This window comes from Spea bombifrons, chromosome 8 (genome assembly GCF_027358695.1).
Source record: "Spea bombifrons isolate aSpeBom1 chromosome 8, aSpeBom1.2.pri, whole genome shotgun sequence".
NCBI classification, from domain to species: Eukaryota; Metazoa; Chordata; class Amphibia; order Anura; family Pelobatidae; genus Spea; species Spea bombifrons.
This window is the reverse complement of record NC_071094.1, coordinates 42,838,935-42,860,839: the sequence shown is the minus strand read 5'-3', so window position 1 is coordinate 42,860,839 and position 21,905 is coordinate 42,838,935. Positions and strand designations below refer to the sequence as shown.

At 46.2% G+C, this 21,905-nt stretch overlaps 3 protein-coding genes and 1 long non-coding RNA gene across 4 annotated transcripts in view; 1 reads left to right on the top strand and 3 right to left on the bottom strand.

The window, feature by feature from the left end:
* ATP6V1G2 (ATPase H+ transporting V1 subunit G2) overlaps positions 1-1,107 on the top strand; it is a 3,592-nt gene extending 2,485 nt beyond the window's left edge. Inside the window, exon 3 of the mRNA XM_053473993.1 lies at positions 749-1,107. Coding sequence (XP_053329968.1) covers positions 749-922 — 174 coding nt within the window. The 3' untranslated portion in view covers positions 923-1,107. The remainder of the gene's footprint in view (positions 1-748) is intronic.
* Positions 1,108-1,345: 238 nt separating this feature from the next.
* LOC128503901 (N-acetyllactosaminide alpha-1,3-galactosyltransferase-like) lies at positions 1,346-3,898 on the bottom strand. The gene is made up of 5 exons (XM_053474095.1): positions 3,884-3,898; positions 3,729-3,802; positions 2,863-3,000; positions 2,414-2,684; positions 1,346-2,184 (listed from the first exon to the last, which is right to left on the bottom strand). Exons 1-5 carry the CDS (start codon positions 3,896-3,898, stop codon positions 1,774-1,776), a joined length of 909 nt encoding a protein of 302 aa, XP_053330070.1. The 3' UTR covers positions 1,346-1,773.
* Positions 3,899-4,034: 136 nt separating this feature from the next.
* LOC128503801 (uncharacterized) lies at positions 4,035-5,882 on the bottom strand. Its single transcript, XR_008355302.1, has 3 exons — positions 5,844-5,882; positions 4,586-4,760; positions 4,035-4,111 (listed from the first exon to the last, which is right to left on the bottom strand). It is a non-coding gene; the product is annotated as an uncharacterized LOC128503801 (long non-coding RNA).
* Positions 5,883-9,881: 3,999 nt separating this feature from the next.
* LOC128503795 (complement factor B-like) lies at positions 9,882-21,035 on the bottom strand. The gene is made up of 18 exons (XM_053473988.1): positions 20,987-21,035; positions 20,141-20,335; positions 19,842-20,027; positions 19,366-19,539; positions 18,662-18,760; positions 18,317-18,450; positions 17,796-17,934; positions 16,980-17,111; positions 16,355-16,453; positions 14,755-14,892; positions 13,737-13,831; positions 13,403-13,523; positions 12,736-12,883; positions 12,296-12,375; positions 12,002-12,102; positions 11,314-11,446; positions 10,537-10,586; positions 9,882-10,400 (listed from the first exon to the last, which is right to left on the bottom strand). Exons 1-18 carry the CDS (start codon positions 21,018-21,020, stop codon positions 10,239-10,241), a joined length of 2,220 nt encoding a protein of 739 aa, XP_053329963.1. The 5' UTR covers positions 21,021-21,035; the 3' UTR covers positions 9,882-10,238.
* Between the last annotated feature and the right edge of the window lie 870 nt (positions 21,036-21,905).

Here is a 21,905-nt window from a genome sequence, read left to right as displayed (position 1 = left end):
GGAGGTTGTGTGAGACCCCCTAGGACTGCGGGGGCTAGAGCCGGTAGGCTCCCATGCATGCGCAAATTGGGGTGGGGGGGATTAATGCATAGAGGGGATTCTGAATTCCTTTGGAACTTGGAATTGGGGTCACTTTACGCATCTGAAGCTGGAAGGCGTTTCCAGTTCCTGCCCCGAAGCTAAGCATGTGTAGGACACTAGGTCGCAATTCATCACAGGTGACTGGAGACACCTGCTTTTCGAGTATTGAGGGTGAGGGTGAGGCATGAGGCATGAGGCGTGAGGCATGAGGCATGAGGCGTGAGGCGTGAGGCGTGAGGCGTGAGGCGTGAGGGTCCAGTCACTGCAGGTAGCAGGTGTGGGGAGGAACATTCGCCCCATTATCTGCTTTTAATGGTATCTCCACTCCTCCCTGCCTGGGAAGGGCCGCTGTTGCAGCAGCAAAGTACAGGCTGCCACTTGTTAGCACTAATTATGCGCTTTGGCGGAGACATGAAAGCGTGACACGGGGGAGCCGGCGGTTAACCCTTTCTACCTACCTCCCAGCTTCTACCCCGGCCCTGGCGTGGAGGGGCAGCTTGGGAGCTACAGGGTCACTCAAACTGGCAGAGCTACTGTGCCTAGAGTCATCATTAAGATGGGTCATTTCTGTGCTCCCTCTACGTACTTTCTAATACAGTCCTATTAGCGAATGCAGGGTCCTGACGTATGATAGGTGGGCCGGTATTTACACCGTCCTCTGTTACAGGCGCTGGGCACTCAGGGGGATCTGTCCTCCGAAATCGAGGCCAGAACCCGCCAGACGTTACACACGGTGCAGAGCTGTCACGGCAAAAACAAGGAGGCCGTTTTGAGGAGACTGCTGAGCCTGGTGTGTGACGTGAAGGCCGAACTTCACCCCAACTATCGCTTCGCTGGATAACCTTCTCTCTGTCGGAGGGTAAAGCCCCGGCGAGTGTATTTAAAGTGAGAGTGCTCGTTATCTGCTATACAGTGTCTGGGGGGGGGGGGTTATTAACGAATTCCGGGCGTCCCGTGTGTATTTTAAGCTGCTTTAACCAATAATCACCATCTGCTTCCCGACACCCGCATGCACGAAATCAAAAACACCTGCAGTGAAATCGTCCGGATTCATTAGATTTCGATAGACGCGTCGCAGCCCCGAAACCTGAATATCCACAATCACGCTAACCAAGGATGTCGGTTAAGATAAAACCCGGCGTTACGCCTCGCAGAGAACTCAAACGGAACGGAAATCAGATCCCGAGCCTGATAGATGTTACTGTCTTACCCATAATGCTCTCTGTTGTATAAGTAAAATATTTATGAGAAATAAAAGTACAAGTTCTGTCTTTTTTTGTCTATTTTTGTCGCTCTGTTTCCGTGGCAATGGTTTATTTTCTCCTTGTTTGTAGCATCCAGAAGCTCATAGCTCATTCCGGTTTGTGTCCCCACACGCAGCGAGATCAGGTCTTTATAAGCACGTAACACACGTGACGGGGTTAATATGTTACCCGATGAAGGCACTTATAGTCTTCTAGGTCCAGGTCCGGACCGGCAGTGGAAACAGAACTTTATGGCCGGTAAATCGCAGGTACCCGTCACATGTTATGCTTCTGCCGCCAACGCGTGTTGGACGACCGGGCGGGTTGGGACGTGGCGTTGGGCGCTGCCACCCCGATGCATTTGCCCGCTGTCCTCAACAGCCAGTCCAGGCCCTTCTGACCATCCCAGGTTGGAGAAGACGCCCGGCAGCGACATTGTGTTCGGATCTCATTGGCTTCTCGTGTTCTCGTAATCCTTCTTTGCCCAACGCAGTTTATGGTATTTCAGCCACAGTCGCCCATCCCAGCAGTACTCCGGCGACAGAATCTTTGATGGCAAGCGTTCCAAGGCCAGGTACCTGTTGAGGTGGCTTTCATCGTGCCACAAGGCCTCCAGGTGCCTGTCACGGTCCTCCAAGATGCCCCTCAAGCAGGACGACGTGAGGTTCACCAGATGGGGGACGGTCCCGCCGAACGTGGCAGCGTGGTAGTAATAATGGCTCTTCTCGTGGGGCAGGAAAGCTGCAGATCTAGGGTCTTGCTCGAAGGGGTAACTGTCTCTTCCGTTCAGGTAAAAGCCGGAGTGGAGCTGGGCTACAAGGTCTCCCAGGGTCTCAGCACCGTAACGCGACGTAAAGATCTGCCGAGAAACGTAGGAGAAAAACAATGAAGAAGGTTCACGGAGGTGAGAGATCTGGGGGGGGGGACGAGAATATATCCAGGGGTCTTGGCTACAGGGACGAGACTGACAAATAAATGGAAGACAAAGGAAGAGATGGACCTGATGTCTCCATCTCCTATTTCTCCGTAACTCATTGTAATTCCTCCCCATATTCCCGTCTCTTCCCTGTACTCTTTACCGCGCTCACCTGATCCACGTCCATGCAGAACATGTAGTCCACCTGATCTTTAGCGAGCGGGAAAACCAGGTCCTGCAGGTCCTTCATGCGCATCATGGAGATGTCCTGCCAACGCTTCCTGGAGGGGGCTCTCAAGACTGTGAGGGTCAGTCCGGGGCGCAGGCGGAGAGCGGGCACGGCGGACGGGCGATCGGTTACAACGTACACCACGCAGGGTAGTCCGGGCATGAAGTGTCGGTCGGCGGAGAGCAGGAAGGGAAGGAGATACCTCGGCAGATATCTGCAAAGAAACAGAAGCGGGTCAGAATGTCAGGGGAACTTTTACCATCACAGGACAGGGGGCTTCTCCATGCGCAGGGACACCTGGAGGAATAATCTCCCCCGGGAATTCGAGTTTTAGTGAATACGCTACCCGCGAGGACGAGAGACGCAGACCCGGAGAATGGGTACATACTCACTTTCCAATAGCGAACACAGAAAGTCCCACCACCGTCCCTCTCCCATGGTGTAGGCGGTAGTCCTCTTCGGGGTTAAATGCCCCCTCCCACACGATGGGTGCCCCCCAGGAGGTCACGGAGGGCACCGCGGGGAAGCAGCTACGGTAATAAAGCAAAAACAAGGAAGTTTCATGAGGTTACATTATCTTCTCCGCAGAAGGTGGGGGTTCCCTGTGACCTACACGGCAATAGCCATACATTCCACACATTCCATACATTCCACACATTCCATACATCCCAGCAGTCCCAGTGTCCCCAGTTTTCAGGCCCCACTGGACCAAAAATGGATCATCCTCTGATCTCCCCCAATCAGCCAAGGGCTCCAGCTCCACCCACTTCCTGTGATGACCCCACCCCTCTCTGCCTCTTGTCACCTCCCCCCATTAAAGGGGGTGGCATTTTAGGGGCGCTCCATTATAACAAACATGCTTGAGACTTGCCCGGGTTTCTCCCTTCCATCCTCAGGTGTTGGCCCCACAGTTTAACCCCTTCCTTACCCTATGGATGACGTAACTGTACGTCTCACATTTTTTTTTGCAGCAGCAGGGACATCTCCTCCATCTACTGCCAGCCGGGACTCCCTCCGTCACCATCACCGGCTTCCTGATGCCAGAGGCGGCCCCTGCTGGCCACCAATAAACTCACTCGCACGGCCCTTTAACTCCTGACGGCGCAACTTGGCCTGGGGAGACCACGGCCTCCCCGCTGCAAGAGTTAAAGGTCCGTACAAGCGACTTTATTCAGCTTTATTAAGCGTGTAGAGCGGTTTGACGCACATTTTGTGTTGTTAACAGCGGGTGCAGCTGTCGTGGTTAGCAGGTACTCACATTAATAACTTCCAGTAGATAATAACAAAGACATTCACGAGGAGGAGACCGAGGAGGATTCTGCAAGAAAAAAACTGAACAGAAAATGAAAACAAATATGTTTATTCTGTCGGACTCCATTGATCGCATTTCTTAAATGTCAGGGGTCCGGCTGCTGAGAAGCTCAACATCGAAGGGACCCCCGTTGCTATAACAACGACGGACTGAGAAAAATAAACATTTACTAAAAAAAAAAAAAAATATTAATAATCATTTTATTATCTTAAATTATTATCTGTTTATGAGACACGGCCATATATATAAAGACAATATTTCAGACAGGTGAGGTCGCTTACCTGGGAAAGGATTTTCACCAGTTTTAGCTGGAAATATTGTGTTGGATGCTACGAGAGAGTTTAAAAAATATATATAAAATAATCTCAGGGTAATTAACTTAAAAATAATAATAATAATAAAAAAAAACATTAGAAAACCAGAGAAGGATATGGAGTGAAATGAAAGGGTTAATTGATATAAGGGAGGAAAGAAAATCTAGGAAGAAAGAATGGGCTGCCCTGGACCAATGAGTTAGGGGGATGTAACCGCGCAGGAATGCTTTGTGCCGCTCTCATTCATTGGCCGTGTTTATATGTTGGTATGAAGTGGGTATAGAGGTGGCACTTTTCTTACTCCCTTTTCAACCAGGATCAGGGAGGGAGGAGATCTGGAACTTTCCGTCCCTCCCGTCCGGAATGGATCGCTAAGAAGACCGTGTGGATGCTGTCGGCCTCAACGGTCATGGCAGAAAATAAATTGGGGGTGAATGAGAGGAGAAAAGAAAGATATTGATAGGAAGTTTTATAAAAGAGAGTGCTCACCATGGTGTTATTGGCTCAGTCCTGCCGGCGCGGCTCACGTGCCCAGGTGTGATGCGATCTAAAGCAACCAGAAGTATTCAGCATTCCGGCACTCGGCATTCATTCTTCCGCTCCCCATTCATCCACTCAGAAACAAATGTGAGCATTCAAAAAACGCCCGGGCTGGTAAAGATTTCTACGGATAAAATAGATCGGGCTTTATGTCCTCTAATAAGATATATGTGCCGCTAAAAAAATAAAATTACAGTGCAGAAAATTACCACAATAACACCAAATTCTACCCAAAATTACCATAATATGGCTGCGTGGTCCAGCTGGCCAGTCGTGTTACTGTTTGAGCCCCTTTTATACAATGTTTTACAAGTGTGTGTATGTGTGTGTGTGTGTATGTATGTGTGTGTATGTATGTGTGTGTGTGTGTTCACATATGTGTATCTGTGTGTATGTGTGTGTGTATGTACGTGTGTGTGTATATATATATGTGTGTGTGTATGTGGTTATATATGTGTATATGTACGTGTGTGTGTATATATATATGTGTGTGTGTATGTGGTTATATATGTGTGTATGTACGTGTGTGTATATGTTTATATATGTGTATATGTACGTTTCTGTATGTGTGTGTGTGTGTGTGTGTGTGTGTGTATATATATATATGTGTGTGTGTATGTGGTTATATATGTGTATATGTATGTGTGTGTGTGTGTGTGTTTATATATGTGTATATGTACGTGTATGTATGTGTGTGTGTGTGTGTGTATATGTTTATATATGTGTATATGTACGTGTATGTATGTGTGTGTGTGTGTGTTTATATATGTGTATATGTGTGGCACGGTCACAACAAACAGAACAGTGTAATAGTGTTAATAATTATCTACGAATTGAGAAGAAACAGTAACTCGACGGGTTGTGAAAGTGTAACGCTGCGCATGCATACACACACACACACATACACACACACACACATACACACACACATATCTCCAGACCATCAACAAGTAAAGGTTTTATATTTTTGGGGGGATTCTGTGGTTATTTATTCTCCTGCTTTTTGCCACTGGGCGGGGTAAATCTTTTTTCAGAAACAACGTAAGGATCTGGCAACCTCTCAGCCGATCCCCTGAGACACGAAGCGTTACAGGGACCCCATTCCGGCACTAAATGCCCCCAAAATAACGCTTACTGGGAAATAAAAACTCATTCTGTCGCTTTATCTCTTTATATAACCTGTGGCCGTACCGGGGCCTTCACCTACCTTAGACTTGTTGGACGCTGAGGGTGGGGATCAAATAATTCGCAGGTAATAATTAACTCAACAAGAAAGGTGTGTGGGGGGGGCAAACGGCGTGAAATGAAAGGGTTAACCCTAAGGAAAAAGAATAAACGATTGAGAACAGATTATATACTGGGTTCAAGAGATGAACTTTGAAAAAAAAGAAGGTGGCGGGATTGGCAAACAGACAAGAGAGGACACGTTCGCCCGACGGATGCTTCGGGGAGAAATAAATGGAGAGATCCGCGAGGAAGAGACAGATAATGATAGGAGGCCCCAAAGAGACGGCTCACCCTCAGCTCAGTCCTGCCGGCCCGGCTCACCTGTCCAGGTGTGACACTTTCTGAAGTGAGCAGAAGTACTCAGCATTCCGGGACTCGACATTCACGAGCTCCAGCTCTTACTCTCACTCAGCCACTCCCCATTCATCCACCCACAAACCTGTGAGAATGAGAACAAAAACGCCCGGGTGGGTAAAGAGTTTAAGAGGAATCCTAAGTATCAAATAAATGACATTTCCTGGAATAAAATATGGGCCGCTAAATAATAAAATACAATTACAGCTCATGAAATTACCAAAATAACACCAAATTATACCAAAAATTACCATAATACCAAAAATTTACCCTAATACGGCGGCAGGGTCCAGCAGGCCAGCCGTGTAACTTTTAGAGCCCCTTTTATATGATATTTTACAATGTATATTATAACTTTACATATAATATTTAATGTTCTCGCTCTGCCGTGTTCCCGTGATCCCGGGGCCATTAATCGTCACGCAATCGTTTCTTATTCCTCGCTGCACCCAGTGTGTGCATGTATGTGTGTGTGTTTACATGTGTATATGTGTTTGTATGTTTGTATGTGTATGTATGTGTGTATGTTTATGTGTGTATGTGTATATGTGTATGTATGTATGTGTATGTTTACGTGTGTATGCATGTGTATGTATGCGTGTATTTGTGTATGTAAGTGTGTATGTATGTGTGTATGTTTATGTGTGTGTATTTTTACATGTGTGTATGTGTATGTGTGTGTATTTTACGTGTGTATGTGTTTGTGTGTATGTGTATGTATATGTGTGTGTGTGTATGTATATGTGTATGTATGTATGTGTATGTATGTATGTATGTATATGTGTATGTGTGTGTATATATGAACAGTTTAGTCACAGGGCCCGTCTGACCTCGATCCACCCTGCTTTTCCGTGTATTCTTAAGTCGTTAGAAATGCCGCCTTTAGTATTGGGCTGGGAGCAGCGCTGAGTCGGCGGCGTCACAACAGACAGCAACAATTATCCCCCAAAATAACGCTTACTGGGAAATAAAAACTCATTCTGTCGCTTTATCTCTTTATATAACCTGTGGCCGTACCGGTGCCACAGGTTATATAAAGAGATAAAGCGACAGAATGAGTTTTTATGGAAGTCACAAGACCAACAATTGACATAAGTGCAGTATTGGGGAGGTAACGTGACATTCCCGTCTCCCCCGGTTGGCCTCAGACATCATATGCATGTTACATCATAACCCACCTTTCTCACTAAAAACTTTATTCACCACCAGATTGTTGAAAGTGAAATTGTATTTTATTTTAGTGCATTGTTACTTTATAAAATCACACATGCAGTTACACACAATGACCAGGAGATGTCACTAGAGGACACGTGTTTTACCTTTTAGAAACGCATTACTCTACGGGGACATCAAGTGGACACATTTGGTAACTGCACCTTAATTACTATGTTTCTTTTTCACTTGTTGCATAATATTACATCTTAATTAACTATCATTGATAGGAAAAGTGTGAAAGAGTTATTATTTATAATTAAAAGGTGGAAGGGGACAATTATCATTCCCTATTTACCTGCAGCAACATTAAAACAATGGACACAGAAGAACATATTTTTACAAGGGATGAAGGTAAAACAAAGACACTATTATACCCTGGAGTAGAAGGAGTATCTATCTATCTATCTATTAACTGAGACACAGTTTGCATGCTGCAGACACAAGGAAAATGTAACTCGTCATCGTCACCCACTGGGGTCCGCCTTAATAACATTAGGTGGCCGTTGGATAGACATGCGCGCCCGTCCCCGGTGCTGCTCCAGCAGTTCCCGGTAGAGGTATAGAGGTGCCCGTCCCCGGTGCTGCTCCAGCGGTTCCCGGTAGAGGCATAGAGATCTATAGAGACCATCTAGGTCTCATCAGACACGTTCTTCGTATTAAATGCCTGAAGGAGAGACCCAGATAGCCTTGAAAGCTTGCAATCCATTAGACGTCAGTTAGCCAATCATTCATCATCTTTACCAAGTTTGGTGTCCAGCCCGGTTGCGCAGGCACACATCTATCTCTGAACCATTGGCTTGTAGTGAACTTTCTAAAATGTGGCCGTATCGCCTTGGGACGAGTTAAGGTTAGAAAAAGAATCTAGCAAGCGACTGCCTGGGAGCGAACACCATTAAGGCATTTCGCCCCAGGTTCTCCTAATGGTGTCCGTAGTCGCCCAGCATGCTACAACACGTCCAGGACTGGGCCAGCCGGGCGGTGGGACGATTAGGAAGACCCAGAGTGTGGTTCTAGGGGAATTAGCGTAATTGCAGGATTATATAGTTACCCCGTGAGCTTGCTAGTCTCACCCACCCTATTAGGCTGCATAATAGGGCGACCTCTAAACAGCATGGAAGTCACAAGACCAACAATTGACATAAGTGCAGTATTGGGGAGGTAACGTGACATTCCCGTCTCCCCCGGTTGGCCTCAGACATCATATGCATGTTACATCATAACCCACCTTTCTCACTAAAAACTTTATTCACCACCAGATTGTTGAAAGTGAAATTGTATTTTATTTTAGTGCATTGTTACTTTATAAAATCACACATGCAGTTACACACAATGACCGGGAGATGTCACTAGAGGACCCGTGTTTTACCTTTTAGAAACGCATTACTCTACGGGGACATCAAGTGGACACATTTGGTAACTGCACCTTAATTACTATGTTTCTTTTTCACTTGTTGCATAATATTACATCTTAATTAACTATCATTGATAGGAAAAGTGTGAAAGAGTTATTATTTATAATTAAAAGGTGGAAGGGGACAATTATCATTCCCTATTTACCTGCAGCAACATAAAAACAATGGACACAGAAGAACATATTTTTACAAGGGATGAAGGTAAAACAAAGACACTATTATACCCTGGAGTAGCGGGAGTATCTATCTATCTATCTATCTATCTATCTATCTATCTATCTATCTATCTATCTATCTATCTATCTATCTATCTATCTATCTATCTATCTATCAAACTGAGACACAGTTTGCATGCTGCAGACACAAGGTAGTTTATTTTGAACGTGTATTAAGGGTTACTTAACATTGCAGCTGTTGAGACTATATTTCCCATGACTCTCAGCCAGTCTTGTATGTCATCACAAGGTGCTAATGGCTGTCTTGTGTCTGATGATAGGTGCAGGTATAGAGAAGGTAGACACTGCCTTAGGGTGTTGCCATACTTTATTTTGTAGGGACTATGTGTGCATAGGAGTGCTGCCAGCTTCAAAAGGCCTTTAATGGGAGGACAACTGGATAGAAAGCAGGGGAAGTGCGTTGGGGAGGCAGAATGTGGGTGTAGGGGTAGGAATGGCCACCGAATGGCTTACCTGCCCAGAGAAAACAGAAACCAACCCAGACAACCCGGAAAGCAGGACTTCACTCTTACCAACAGAATAACAGGTAATACCTGACGTGTGACCACCAGAACCGGCAAACTTCAAATCAAACGTCACCTCATTATCCCACGGGGTGGACACCTGGAGGGTAGGTACCCCTTCATGCACACCTGAGTTAGTCTCTGGGGCAGAAGCCGAGGCCCCGGCCCGGATCCCATACTGGCTCAGAAAAGAGGTAAACAGGGCACTTCTAGGGGGTGGTTCTAGTATTGAAAATAACAGAACATCAGATGCCTGAAGAAAGAAATGATGAGCCGAATAAAAGTACCAAACGCAGAATGAATTAATTCAGTTTATTGATGTACGCTGTTTCCAATAAATTGCATTAAAATGATTTAAAAAGCTCACATTTGATCTCTTAGTGCTGTGGAGATGCGGTGAGTTACCTTGTGGCAATGAAAATGTCACCCGGTAGCCGGTGTAGAAGTCCTCGTCATCCAGCCTCACAAGGAGATCCAGGAGTCTGCGAGAACATTTATACGCTGAATGGAATCCGGCCGCCGGTGACGAGGGTTTCATCGTAGAGAAATACTGTGTGGGGGATGGGAGATCTTTCTGTGTTACCCCTCAGTCTGTAGGACTGGGACGGCCGAGTCGTCCCCGTTGCCCCCAAGCAGTTTGGCGATCCGGGGAGGTTCAGTCGGGAAGGTAGACGAGTTCGTCTTTGGCTATCTCCTTTATCCAGGGCAACGCGTAGAAAAGACTGACGTGAAAGTCCCGAGAGTTCTCTGGAACCGGTGTTTTCAGCCTCGTAAATTTATCACAGTGGTTCACTGTGCCCCAGCTAATTATTCCCACCTAACGAGAGAGAAGAGACGACGGTGATTCCTCGACCGGCGCGTTTCACACCATGGCAGACCCCTCCCCCGCCACCGGCGCGTCCAACGCTGTGGGTTTTGTAAGGGGACATAAAAAAAATAAGAATTATACGTACCTGAATATATCGATTCTTATATTCAACCATCAGGGGTCCTCCAGAGTCTCCTGTACAAAACCCAACCCAAGGAACGTGTTAAAAAAAACTGCAAAGGGCTAAATAATCGGCGGAAAGCGTGTGATATTGGGCTAATCCCATGAAAAATGTGCAGAAACATAGAATCTGCCGCCACATCAGACCCGTTATGCCAATCAGGTTCCAGATTGTGCCTTAGATTCAGGAGCCATATGTCGATCCCAAGCCTCTACCGCTTCTGCTGGGAGGCTGTTCCATTTATCTACTACCATCTCAGTAAAGTAAAACCTATATTACATTCCCGCCTCCGACCCTGTAGTTTTAGATTCTGACATTTCTCCTCGTTTGCTCTAATGCCTCCCACAAGGAAGAGAGATACAATACTGGTTACAATAATGCGTATTAAACTACTTTATGAGCACTTTAATATCAATTCTTCCAAAAGGTAGAAAGAAAGCACTTTCCGGACACAGACGAGGCTGCTCTGCGGCACCAGCGGCCCTTCTCCTCCGCGACTGATTGGCTGCTTGGATCAGTTAATCGGGGATAGGAAAGTGTTCTCATTGAAATCAGCCCTTTCCACGCATGTGCACAGGCGTCTGAACAGGGCAGTTAGCTGGTAGGTGTGGAAAGGGGCAAATGGGGGATCCTGCAGAGAACTCCAAAATTTAAAGGGGGGCCATGCAGCTAGCATATGCAATAACGTTCAGCAATACTGCTAATAAACTATGTATAGGAGCCCCATAGATGCTGATTTACCTTTACAGGTTGGGGGATCCACAACCGGCTCCGTTCCCCCCGTGCAGAGGAATTGGTCGGTGACGGCATCGCGAATATCCGCCACATCCTTAAATTCCGGAATTTTCGTAGACGCTGCAAGACAATCCTCCCTCTGTGGGGGGGGGAATAAAAAAGAGAAGAGGAAAAGGTCACAAAGGATGAGAAGGCGAGGGTGCACAGGGCCAAGGGGGCCAGCCAAGTTCTTCCAACCATGTCTTTGTGGCCCCTGCTTGTGTCATCTGATATAGAAAAGGGTCTTCCCCACAAAGTTGGAAGCAGAGCACTGTCCACAAAGCAAGCTCCATAAAGACATGGTTGGAGGACTTTGGGGAGGAAGAACTTGACCGGCCGCACAGAGCCCTGACCTCAACAGCATCAAACACCTTTGGGATGAACTGGAACGGAGATTGTGAGCCGGGCGTCTCGTCCGACATCAGCGCCTGACCTCACAAACGCTCTACTGGAGGAATGGGAAAAAATACCCACAGAAACTCCCCAAAATCTTGTGGAAAGCCTTTCCAGAAGGGGGGGCCGACTTCATAGTAATGTCTATGTATTGAGAATGTGATGTCATCAAAGTCCCTGCTGGTGTAATGGTCAGGTGTCCCAATACTTTTGGGCATATAGTGTGTGTGTGGATAGGAGCGTGCGTTCCACACATTAGTACCTTTTTCCCCATCTTTATTCTCACGTCCTTCTGCTCCATGTCTTTGTCTTCCTGTGCAATGAACAGAGCTTTGACCAGTTCTTCAGAAAACAGTAATTTCTCTAGGAAGGAAAGATATGATTAGTTATGCCGTATATTATCCTTCATCCTCCCATATTCACTCTGTCTGTCTGCTGTCAGGAGACATCCTTCCCGCAGACACCAAGATCTCCTCTCACGCCATCTCCACACCGGTTTAAAACCCATTCTCTCTTCCCGCCGCGCTGCATCTCACCGCCCTCTCCCCCAACTCACCGTGGTCTACGCACTTTGTCTCCGGATCTTTCTTCCTTAAGGCCCACGCTGAGCTTTTGGTGCAGGGAATACAGATGGGTCTGCAACGACAAACATTCCTTTAAGCCTCCTTCACAGACACAAAACTGCTCTTTTTTTCCCAGATTACAAGGCAGCTGCCCTTTCATTGGTTAACGCCAGAGGAGCTCCCTGCCGGCGACCAATAGAGTCGCTCTTACGGACCTTTAGCTCCTGATCCAAAGCCATTGGTTTCCCCCAGGCCAAGTTGCTCAAATGGTTGTTTTCGTGTTCTCCCAAATATAATATCCAGTTTCTAAACATGTATATATATACGAATCATTTTGAGACATGAATTTAGTTATTCTATAAGGTGTGACAGTCGCCCGTTCAGGTGCACACATATTCCTTTGTGCTTTTGCTGAGTATCAAGGCGATCTTACCTAACCCGGCTGGAATAGCTGATTTTATTTTTGAGTTCAAGAAGAGCCACGTCATAGTCAAAGGATTTTGGGACGTTTTTGTCTTTCTTCCCTTCTGGCTTATAAAGGGGGTGCCGGTAAAAGTCTTTTACTTTCAGCAGGTCTCCACCTGCAATGTATAAGAAATCAGCAATGAAAGGGGAGGTAGACAGAGAGAGCAAGGAGGAAAGAAGGGTCAAGGAACGAAGACAGAGGGCAAGGAAGAAAGGAGGGTTAAGGACCGACGACAGAGGGCAAGGAGGAAAGGAGGGTTAAGGACCGACGACAGAGGGCAAGGAAGAAAGGAGGGATAAGGAATGAAGACAGAGGGCAAGGAAGAAATGAGGGATAAGGAACGAAGACAGAGGGCAAGGAAGAAAGGAGGGTTCAGGAACGAAGCCAGAAGCCAGAGTGAGCAGAAGTTTGGGTACCAAATTAAAGGGTGAAGAAGAGAGGAGCAAATCTATATGGAAACAATATACATTCTGTACTCTACCAACGCCGCTCATTCTGCAATCGGCAGCAGACAGTGAAATATAAGTAATATGATATAAATCTGTATTATCTTTTGTGTTATGTGAGTGATTTCTTTAGATTAGGAAGTGCCGGGGGGTATTCATGTCACCGTGTGAAGAAAGGAGACGCTCACTTCCACCGATTTCCACTTTAATATGTTCTACGTCTTCGTCGAAGTGGAAGCAGTGAGCCGCCGTCAGGATGAAGTATTCGGACAGAATGGATCCTTTGCAAACCTCTCGTGAATCAGGGCGCTGGATGGGAGACAAAGGGTAAAAACGATATTTAGCTGTCAGAGGTTACTCAGCAATGCCTATCAACAACAATCAGCAATTTAACAACGGGAGAGAGATAACTTCATGGGAGGGAATAATTAACGTGGCTCATGGCTGTCTCTCTGTGAGTGCCGGGTGCTCTGGGCTCTCTCTCTGTAATGAGTGACAGTAAGAACTCTCGGCAGTACTCACAACAATCGTGATTTTAGCGATCCATGGAAACTTCTCATTTTCATCATCCGATTCGGCTTTGTTGAGTCCGCACATGTCCATGGCGTCTGTTTCATCTTAGAGCGTGGGAAACAAGACGAGTGTGAGTGGATATACGTAGACTTCCATTCTTTGCAATGTGTGTAAGCTCGGTATATTTACCAGGCAGGGGGTAAGGAGGAAGGGTCAGAGCGTGTAAGGGGAGATACAAGCACTGGCTGGCCTGGCGGGCGGGGGGGGGGCACCACGCCGGTCCAAAAGTCTTCTTTACAAAGAATTTTAGACCGGCCCTGAGAGGCAGGAAAGCAGCAGTCGCACCTAACATGAGGTTATAAAAGCTGCAGGTTAGGTGAACGGACGAGGGACTGGGTATGTTACAGTGAGAGTGCATGTATAAGTGTGTTTGTGTAAGCATGGATGTGTAAGTGTGTGAGAAGGAGTGTGTGTGTGAGCATGAATGTGCATGTGTAAGTGCTTCTGTGTGTGAGCATGAAAGTGCATGTGAGAATGAATGTGTATGTTTGTGTATGAACATGAATTAGTATGTGTAATTGCGTGCAAGCATGAGTGTATGTTTGTGTGTTAGCATGTATGTGTATGTGGGTGTGAGCACTGAGCATTAATGTGTTTGTGTATTAGCATGAGTGTGTCAGAGTGTTTTAGAATGTGAAGTGTGAGTATGCGTTAGTATGTGTGTGTAAGTGTATATGTGTGCTAACATGAGTGTGTGCAGGTGAGTATGTCAGTAACTGAGAGGGGGGGGGATGTTGGATGGGGTCACTTACTTGCCCCTGAGCCAGAAGGGGGGGTAACTAGCACTAATAGGGCTCACACAAGGAGAGTGGTGTATATACCAAGTGGGAGAACATGTTGATGGAAACTGATGGAGAAGAAAGAGAGAACAGATTGAGAAAAGAATGAGAAACAGAAGAAAGGAATGATGAAGTCCCTTGAAGGAGGTGGGAGGTCGGATGGTCTCGGCGCGATGAGCCACTTCTACCTATCATTTTTTCGAAGGCTTGCTTCATGCTGACTATGTCCTGCAGGAGGAACGTGTGCTCCTCGTTGGGTTTTTTTGATGCAATATCATTCATCTCGTTCAGGCTGACATCATCGCCCAGTCCAAAGACATAAACATCTGCAAACGAATACAGCGTATGGTAACCGGTGTGACTGATCACATACAACGTGCTGCAAAAACATTGGTTAGCGCTGAACGGTGCAATGCCGGTTATCACAAGGCATTGGTTAGTATTATACGGTACGTTGCCGGTCGGTAGCCGGTACATTCAATATAATACAGTGTTGGCATTGGTTAGTAGTATACGGTACGTTGCCGGTCAGTAGCCGGTACATTCTATATAATACACAGTGTTGGCATTGGTTAGTATTATACGGTACGTTGCCGGTCGGTAGCCAGTACATTCTATATAATACTCAGTGTTGGCATTGGTTAGTATTATACAGTACGTTGCCGGTCGGTAGCCGGTACATTCGATATAATACACAGTGTTGGCATTGGTTAGTATTATACGGTACGTTGCCGGTCAGTAGCCGGTACATTCTATATAATACTCAGTGTTGGCATTGGTTAGTATTATACGGTACGTTGCCGGTCAGTAGCCGGTACATTCTATATAATACTCAGTGTTGGCATTGGTTAGTATTATACGGTACGTTGCCGGTCAGTAGCCGGTACATTCTATATAATACTCAGTGTTGGCATTGGTTAGTATTATACGGTACGTTGCCGGTCGGTAGCCGGTACATTCGATATAATACACAGTGTTGGCATTGGTTAGTATTATATGGTACGTTGCCGGTCGGTAGCCGGTACATTCTATATAATACACAGTGTTGGCATTGGTTAGTATTATACGGTACGTTGCCGGTCGGTAGCCGGTACATTCTATATAATACTCAGTGTTGGCATTGGTTAGTATTATACGGTACGTTGCCGGTCAGTAGCCGGTACATTCTATATAATACTCAGTGTTGGCATTGGTTAGTATTATACAGTACGTTGCCGGTCAGTAGCTGGTACATTCTATATAATACACAGTGTTGGCATTGGTTAGTATTATACGGAACGTTGCCGGTCGGTAGCCGGTACATTCGATATAATACACAGTGTTGGCATTGGTTAGTATTATACGGTACGTTGCCGGTCGGTAGCCGGTACATTCGATATAATACACAGTGTTGGCATTGGTTAGTATTATACGGTACGTTGCCGGTACATTCGATATAATACACAGTGTTGGCATTGGTTAGTATTATACGGTACGTTGCCGGTCGGTAGCCGGTACATTCGATATAATACACAGTGTTGGCATTGGTTAGTATTATACGGTACGTTGCCGGTCGGTAGCCGGTACATTCGATATAATACACAGTGTTGGCATTGGTTAGTATTATACGGTACGTTGCCGGTCGGTAGCCGGTACATTCGATATAATACACAGTGTTGGCATTGGTTAGTATTATACGGTACGTTGCCGGTCGGTAGCCGGTACATTCTATATAATACACAGTGTTGGCATTGGTCAGTACCGCACGCATGGAGCATTGCCGGTCTGTAGCCAGGATGGTTTCCGTACCCAAATAGTCTTCTCTTGGGTTCTCTCTTTTTCCGATGTCCAGTAGCTCTCGGATCTTCTTCATCTCCACGCGGGGATCGCCACCCATATTGTATTTTCCTACAAAGAAAGAACTGGTTGATGGAACCCGGAGTCTGTAAAAACATAGGCATGCGCTGCTTTCAATAACGGCGCTCTAAAATAAAAATTAAAACAAGTAAATAATCAAACTGCTTTAGATAGTAGAGACTCGGACTTTCTGGAATAAAATTAGCCGCACACACACTCATGCTAATATCATACATTCACCTATGCACACACACTCTCTCCCTCTCCCTGGGACCACTAACCCTAGTCTCACCACTGACACCATACACTGACGCACACTCACACTTAAGACCATTCACTAACACACACACTCACACTTAAGACCATACACTAACACAGATGCTCACACACACTAACACCATGTACTCACACACTTACTCTAACACCATACACTCACACACACCCTCTCCTTCTCCCTGACTGACTCCTTTAAGTAGAAAAGTATTATTTCAGGGGCATCAAAGTATAGGATAACGATGTGACCGGTTGTATAGAAAGCTGACACGGGGATTAAATATCGCTGGAAGCTTTTTATTACCGTCCGTCATAAGCAGGATGACATTTCGAATCTTCAGAAAATTCTGGTTGTCTTTTAGCTCCTGAGCAACCAGCATCTCATTGACCAGAGCCAGAGCCGCCCGCGTGTTCGTTCCTCGCTTATCTTCGTGGCCTGAAATAAATCACACGTAATAAACCTCACACGCCTGACGATGCATTTCCACTATCCTCACGCGAGTAATGAGTTAGGCGGCTCCACGACCGGCGATGTGACACGGACCGGAAACCATTAGTGCTGAGTTGGAAGTCGGTCTTCTTCACAAACAGCCAAACAAATTCCAAAAGCGAGGAGCCACCGGCTCATGAAACGCTTCATCTGGATGCTTTTTTTAAATAAAAATCCCGTTGAACGCCTTGGATACCTCACTTCCAGCTTCTAAACCCTACAAATATTTACATCTCTGGAAAGTCTTTGGATGTGGGTAGAACAACCGATTCCAGTTCATCTCTGCCCACCGTCCCATCCGGTTCCATTACCGTCCAAGCCGGTACCTCACCGTCTTTTAGGTTGCCGCTCCCACAGCACAGATAGCCCCACCTCCTCAAATGTGGGCTCCTCCCCCCTATATAACGCCTTTACTGTGATGAATAGGGAGGCCTATGGGCAGGTGCACTCGAGAAGTTGCGTCTCTCCTTGGTCAACGCTGGACCACTTACCCCAGGGTGTGTATATATTTATGTGTGTGTGTGTGTAAAGCATATTAACCCCCTCTAGTGCCCGGGGCAAATGGAGGAGGTTACAGGTAACTACGCTGTGTTTTAGGAATTATCCCAACGTAAGCCACACAGCTCTTACTCGAATAACGGAATTCTTCCAGCCTTTCTGACACCGCGTCAGGATCCAGGCTTTCCTCTTCCGAGAGACGCACAATGGAGATGCCCTCCGAGGCGTAGGAGATGACGGCGTACCGAGGTTCTATGTCATAGCTGGAAACCTTCAGGAAGGAAGCATAGATTTATAGACATACGCAAGACAAGTCAAAACACAGCAAACACAAGCAATCCGGGTTATTATTTATTACAATTCTACCTTTTGAACTTAGTTTATTTTATGTCTTCCGGATCAACAGACATCTATACAAGGAATGATTCAACCCAAATAACCATAGAAAGAATATATATATATGTATATATGAAAAAGAAACGTGTGTGTTGCTTTTCTGCGACCCTTAAAAGAAAATAATAAAATGGCAAATATATGAAGGTTTATTTTCTTAACATAGTAAATATTGCAATTGAAGTCTGAGTGGAACCGCATCTTTAATACCTGTTAATAAGCCAATGTCTTATAGTAGACGCTATCGTACCTTATCCTACCTTTTCTATAAATGTTATGCTACTTTCTTTAGCAGTATTAAAGTTTTTTGGTCCAACGCTCTTTGAGGCATCCAGGATGATAAATATGTTCATCGGGTCTCCGTGTTTTATGCGCACTTTGCGATCGACGTCACCTAGAGGGATAACCAGAAACATTTACAGGAGAGGATACATAAAACAAACAAAGTAACAAAGTTAAGGACGATAAAGAGAAACATAAAAAGGGGATGTGATTTAGAATGAGGTTTGTGGAGAAGGAGCTACCTTGATCAAGAGAGAATTGCATCACTTTTATTTATATAGCGCCGGCAGATTCCGTAGCGCTGCCGTAGAACGTTCCCGTACCTGTCGTTTTCTTATCCGGGTCGGCGACTTCAATGCTCGCCGACAGAGTGGAGGAGAACATTTCAGCCACTTCCTCCGGGGTGTCGAACACGTACCAGTCTGCGGGAGAGAGAATACCCCATGTGAGATCGCCAAGATGCCTCCTGTAACTTAAAACCTGCTCTGCCTCCGTGGGGCTACTTAGTCGAAGATGCCCCTTCAATCAAAGAAGGGCGCGGGGTTTAGTCTTCGATATTATATGTAATATGCATGTTACATACTCTCGCCTATCTGATAGATGCTGCCCTCCTTAATACCCCGACGACCTCCCGCGATGTCATCACCAAGTCAAGACTAAAGCTATATCCTCGCATAGTAAATCTGGATATGGTGACTAAAGAGCCCAAGAGTTGTCCACAAACCCAAGAGATAAGGCTCCGCCATTTTGGGGGATTATCTATATAGAATAACATGATGGAGCTATAGTATAAATCAATAGATAATGATAATAGTGGAACGTATGAGCCGACAGATGCTTTAATACGGATCCATGTAATCACTACATCTGTCTATCGACCTTAGGGTTGGTGATTTAAGACAAACAAGGAGTAAAAAAACATCACGGGTTCCCAAATCAAAGGGTCTCCTTCCCCACTGTGTTGACCTGGAAGCCCGTAGTCCGTTCCTACTTTCCTACAGGTGAGCGATAGAGACGTTTCTCGCACCTCTGCATGAAGGTTCGGCGCCCGACCATCGTTTGTTCTCCTGGCATTCTCTCACTTTCGATCCGAACATCTCGAGCCCGTTCTTGCACTCGTAAATGACTTTGTCTTCAACTCCGTAAGAACTTCCAACTTTAGTTGTGCCGATAGGGATTCCGGGGTTGGGGCAGTGACCTCCTGTGCCGAGAGACGCCATACAAACAGATAAAACATCATAACAAAAGACTCCTTGCTCATTGAGTGCGAGTGAGAGTGCAATTCTAGCTCGCGTTTAAAGAGAGATGTTTTGAGGGACACACGACCGGCATGTTCCCTGCTTTTGCGAGGATGGCTTCTTCTTTCTTCTTCGGAATTATATTTTGGGCTTTGCTTCTCTTTCTAGTGATTTGCGGGGGATATGGACATGGTCCCGGTCTTTTAGGTGTGCGCCACAACGTGAATCGCCTTCCCCTTCTATAAAGCCTCTGATGTAACCTCACCAAAGTCTTCGCACACCGTCGTCTTCCCGCTCCACTTTCCATTCTCCTGGCACGTCCGGTTCTCCGGTCCCTTTATTTCGAATCCTCCCCAGCATTCAAAGGACAGAACGTCGCCGATGTGGTACGCAGCTTTCCTCGGGTAATATTCTCCATTCTCGAACATCATAGGACTGGGGCACCGAATATCTAAAGGGGAAAAGAAGCAGGCGGCTCGTTGGATGGGTGCCGCTTATGGCCGGGGGGGTTCCAAGAACCTCTGATTACAGTAGGAGACGCGGCTGATGGTGAGAGAAAGTTACCTCGGCAGACAGCCTTTGAAGTTGCCATTGTCCATTGCCCATTGTGTAGGCACTCGCGTCTGGATACCGGGTAGGGGTACTTTCCCTCCGCACAGGTGTAGCGCACCTGGTCTGTTTTTTCATCCACGGTGTAGTTTCCACCAGAAATGTCCACTTTGCCGAGGTCACATTTTGAGACAGGGGCAGCAATAGAAACTAGGAGAGGAACGGAACACAGTAAGCGAGAGAGAGAGAGAGAGAGAGAGAGAGAGAGAGAGAGAGAGAGAGAGAGAGAGAAGGTCCCTTTTTGCAGTGGGGTAACTACAGGGGTCGCATGAGGGTCCGCAACGGTTCAGATTTTTTTTGGAAAGGGCCCTTCCGACCTGGACCGCACTGGTGTAGGTGTTTGTGTGTGAACATGAGTGTGTGAGTGGGGTGAGATGGAGTGTGTGTTAGAATGAATGTGTATGTGTGTGTGTTAGTGATGAGTTAGTGTGTGCCAGAGTGTATGTTGGAAAGAGGGAAAGGGGCAAAGAAGGTACAGACAAGTTATTTGGGGGCGATGCTGGCACAGACCAGCTGTTGGAGTTGGGGGCCCCGGGGCAATTTTCATAACAGGGTGGTTTCTAGTTACGCCTCTGCCCGTTAAAAGACTCCAGCGGTCCTTCTTTTTGGATAGAGACCAATAAGATCCAGTCTTTCTCCAGGTCTTGGGGCCAGGGAGGGAAGGAATGGGGCTTAAAAAAAATAAATTGGGCTATATGTACAAAGAGCAATGCTGGAATGAACACTGATAACATTATGTCCATTTCCATGGCGACTGTGACATATTTAAGATTTTGTCTATTATAATATTCTGTTACTTACCTGCTAACTGGCTGAGAAGGACCAAACAGAGCATTCTGGATCACGGATCGTCCCTCGAATATCTGAGGAGAAAGTATCGGAGTCCCCCCCAAGAATCTTCTCCAGGAATTGTTGAAAATGAAGTTGAGGTCCACGTTCTCTGGCGCCGCTGCCACTCGCCAAATCGCTGTTAAGCGGGAGGGTAGGAACTGAGGAGTAAACTTTGGGAAGTTAGAATCAGGTGAACGCTCGTTAATATTAAATGAAATCTCAGTTTCACAACAGGTATTTAAGCAGCGGAGGAGGGGTGCGTTACGCAAACCAGAAGCAAACACACAGGAGGGGGAAATTCAGGTAAACGTACCAGAGAAAAGTTGAGAAATAATATAACAACGTAAGCCAATGAAACCCATGGTAACCGATAATTACAATAAGCCGGATTGGGTTAAATTGGGTCGATTTGTTACCAAATATTTATATGTATTGGAAAGCCAACTCCATGCGTGTGTAACGGGAGCCAATTGGGCCTGGCACTTTAAGGCCAAAGGCCACCAAATGATGTCCGTGCAGCTGCCGGCTGAATGTTTTCATGCTTCAGCCACATGTATTCAGCTGGTGGCCACGCCCTCCAGGAGCCGACGGGCCGCCAGTACACAAGATGGCCGGTCCTGACGTGATGGGATCGTCTTTACTTCCTTTTCTCAGGATCTGGATGATTATTCTTACAGTAATTGTCAGGTTGAAAAAAAGACGCAAGACCACCAAGTTCAACCTCGTTGTTGATCCAGAAGAAGACAAAAAAAAAACACATTGAAGTAAATTCCCAGTTGTACCAAAACTGCCCAAAACGGCATCTGATTTCTCACTGTATAAACTTACGCTGCTTGAAGTAAAACGTATTTTCTTGAACTTTATTCCATTAATGAACAGCTCATCAGAG

Excerpts from the sequence above, each read along its gene's own strand:
- LOC128503901 (XM_053474095.1), bottom strand. Across the intron at positions 2,685-2,862 it reads TCTGTGTTCGCTATTGGAAA|ATATCTGCCGAGGTATCTCC; the intron begins GTGAGTATGTAC and ends GTTTCTTTGCAG. Across the intron at positions 2,185-2,413 it reads TCTGCATGGACGTGGATCAG|ATCTTTACGTCGCGTTACGG; the intron begins GTGAGCGCGGTA and ends GTTTCTCGGCAG.
- LOC128503795 (XM_053473988.1), bottom strand. The coding sequence starts at position 21,020 with ATGCTCTGTTTGGTCCTTCTCAGCCAGTTAGCAG. Across the intron at positions 17,935-18,316 it reads GCATAACATTTATAGAAAAG|GTTTCCAGCTATGACATAGA; the intron begins GTAGGATAAGGT and ends TCCTTCCTGAAG. Across the intron at positions 13,524-13,736 it reads TCGCTAAAATCACGATTGTT|CGCCCTGATTCACGAGAGGT; the intron begins GTGAGTACTGCC and ends TCTCCCATCCAG.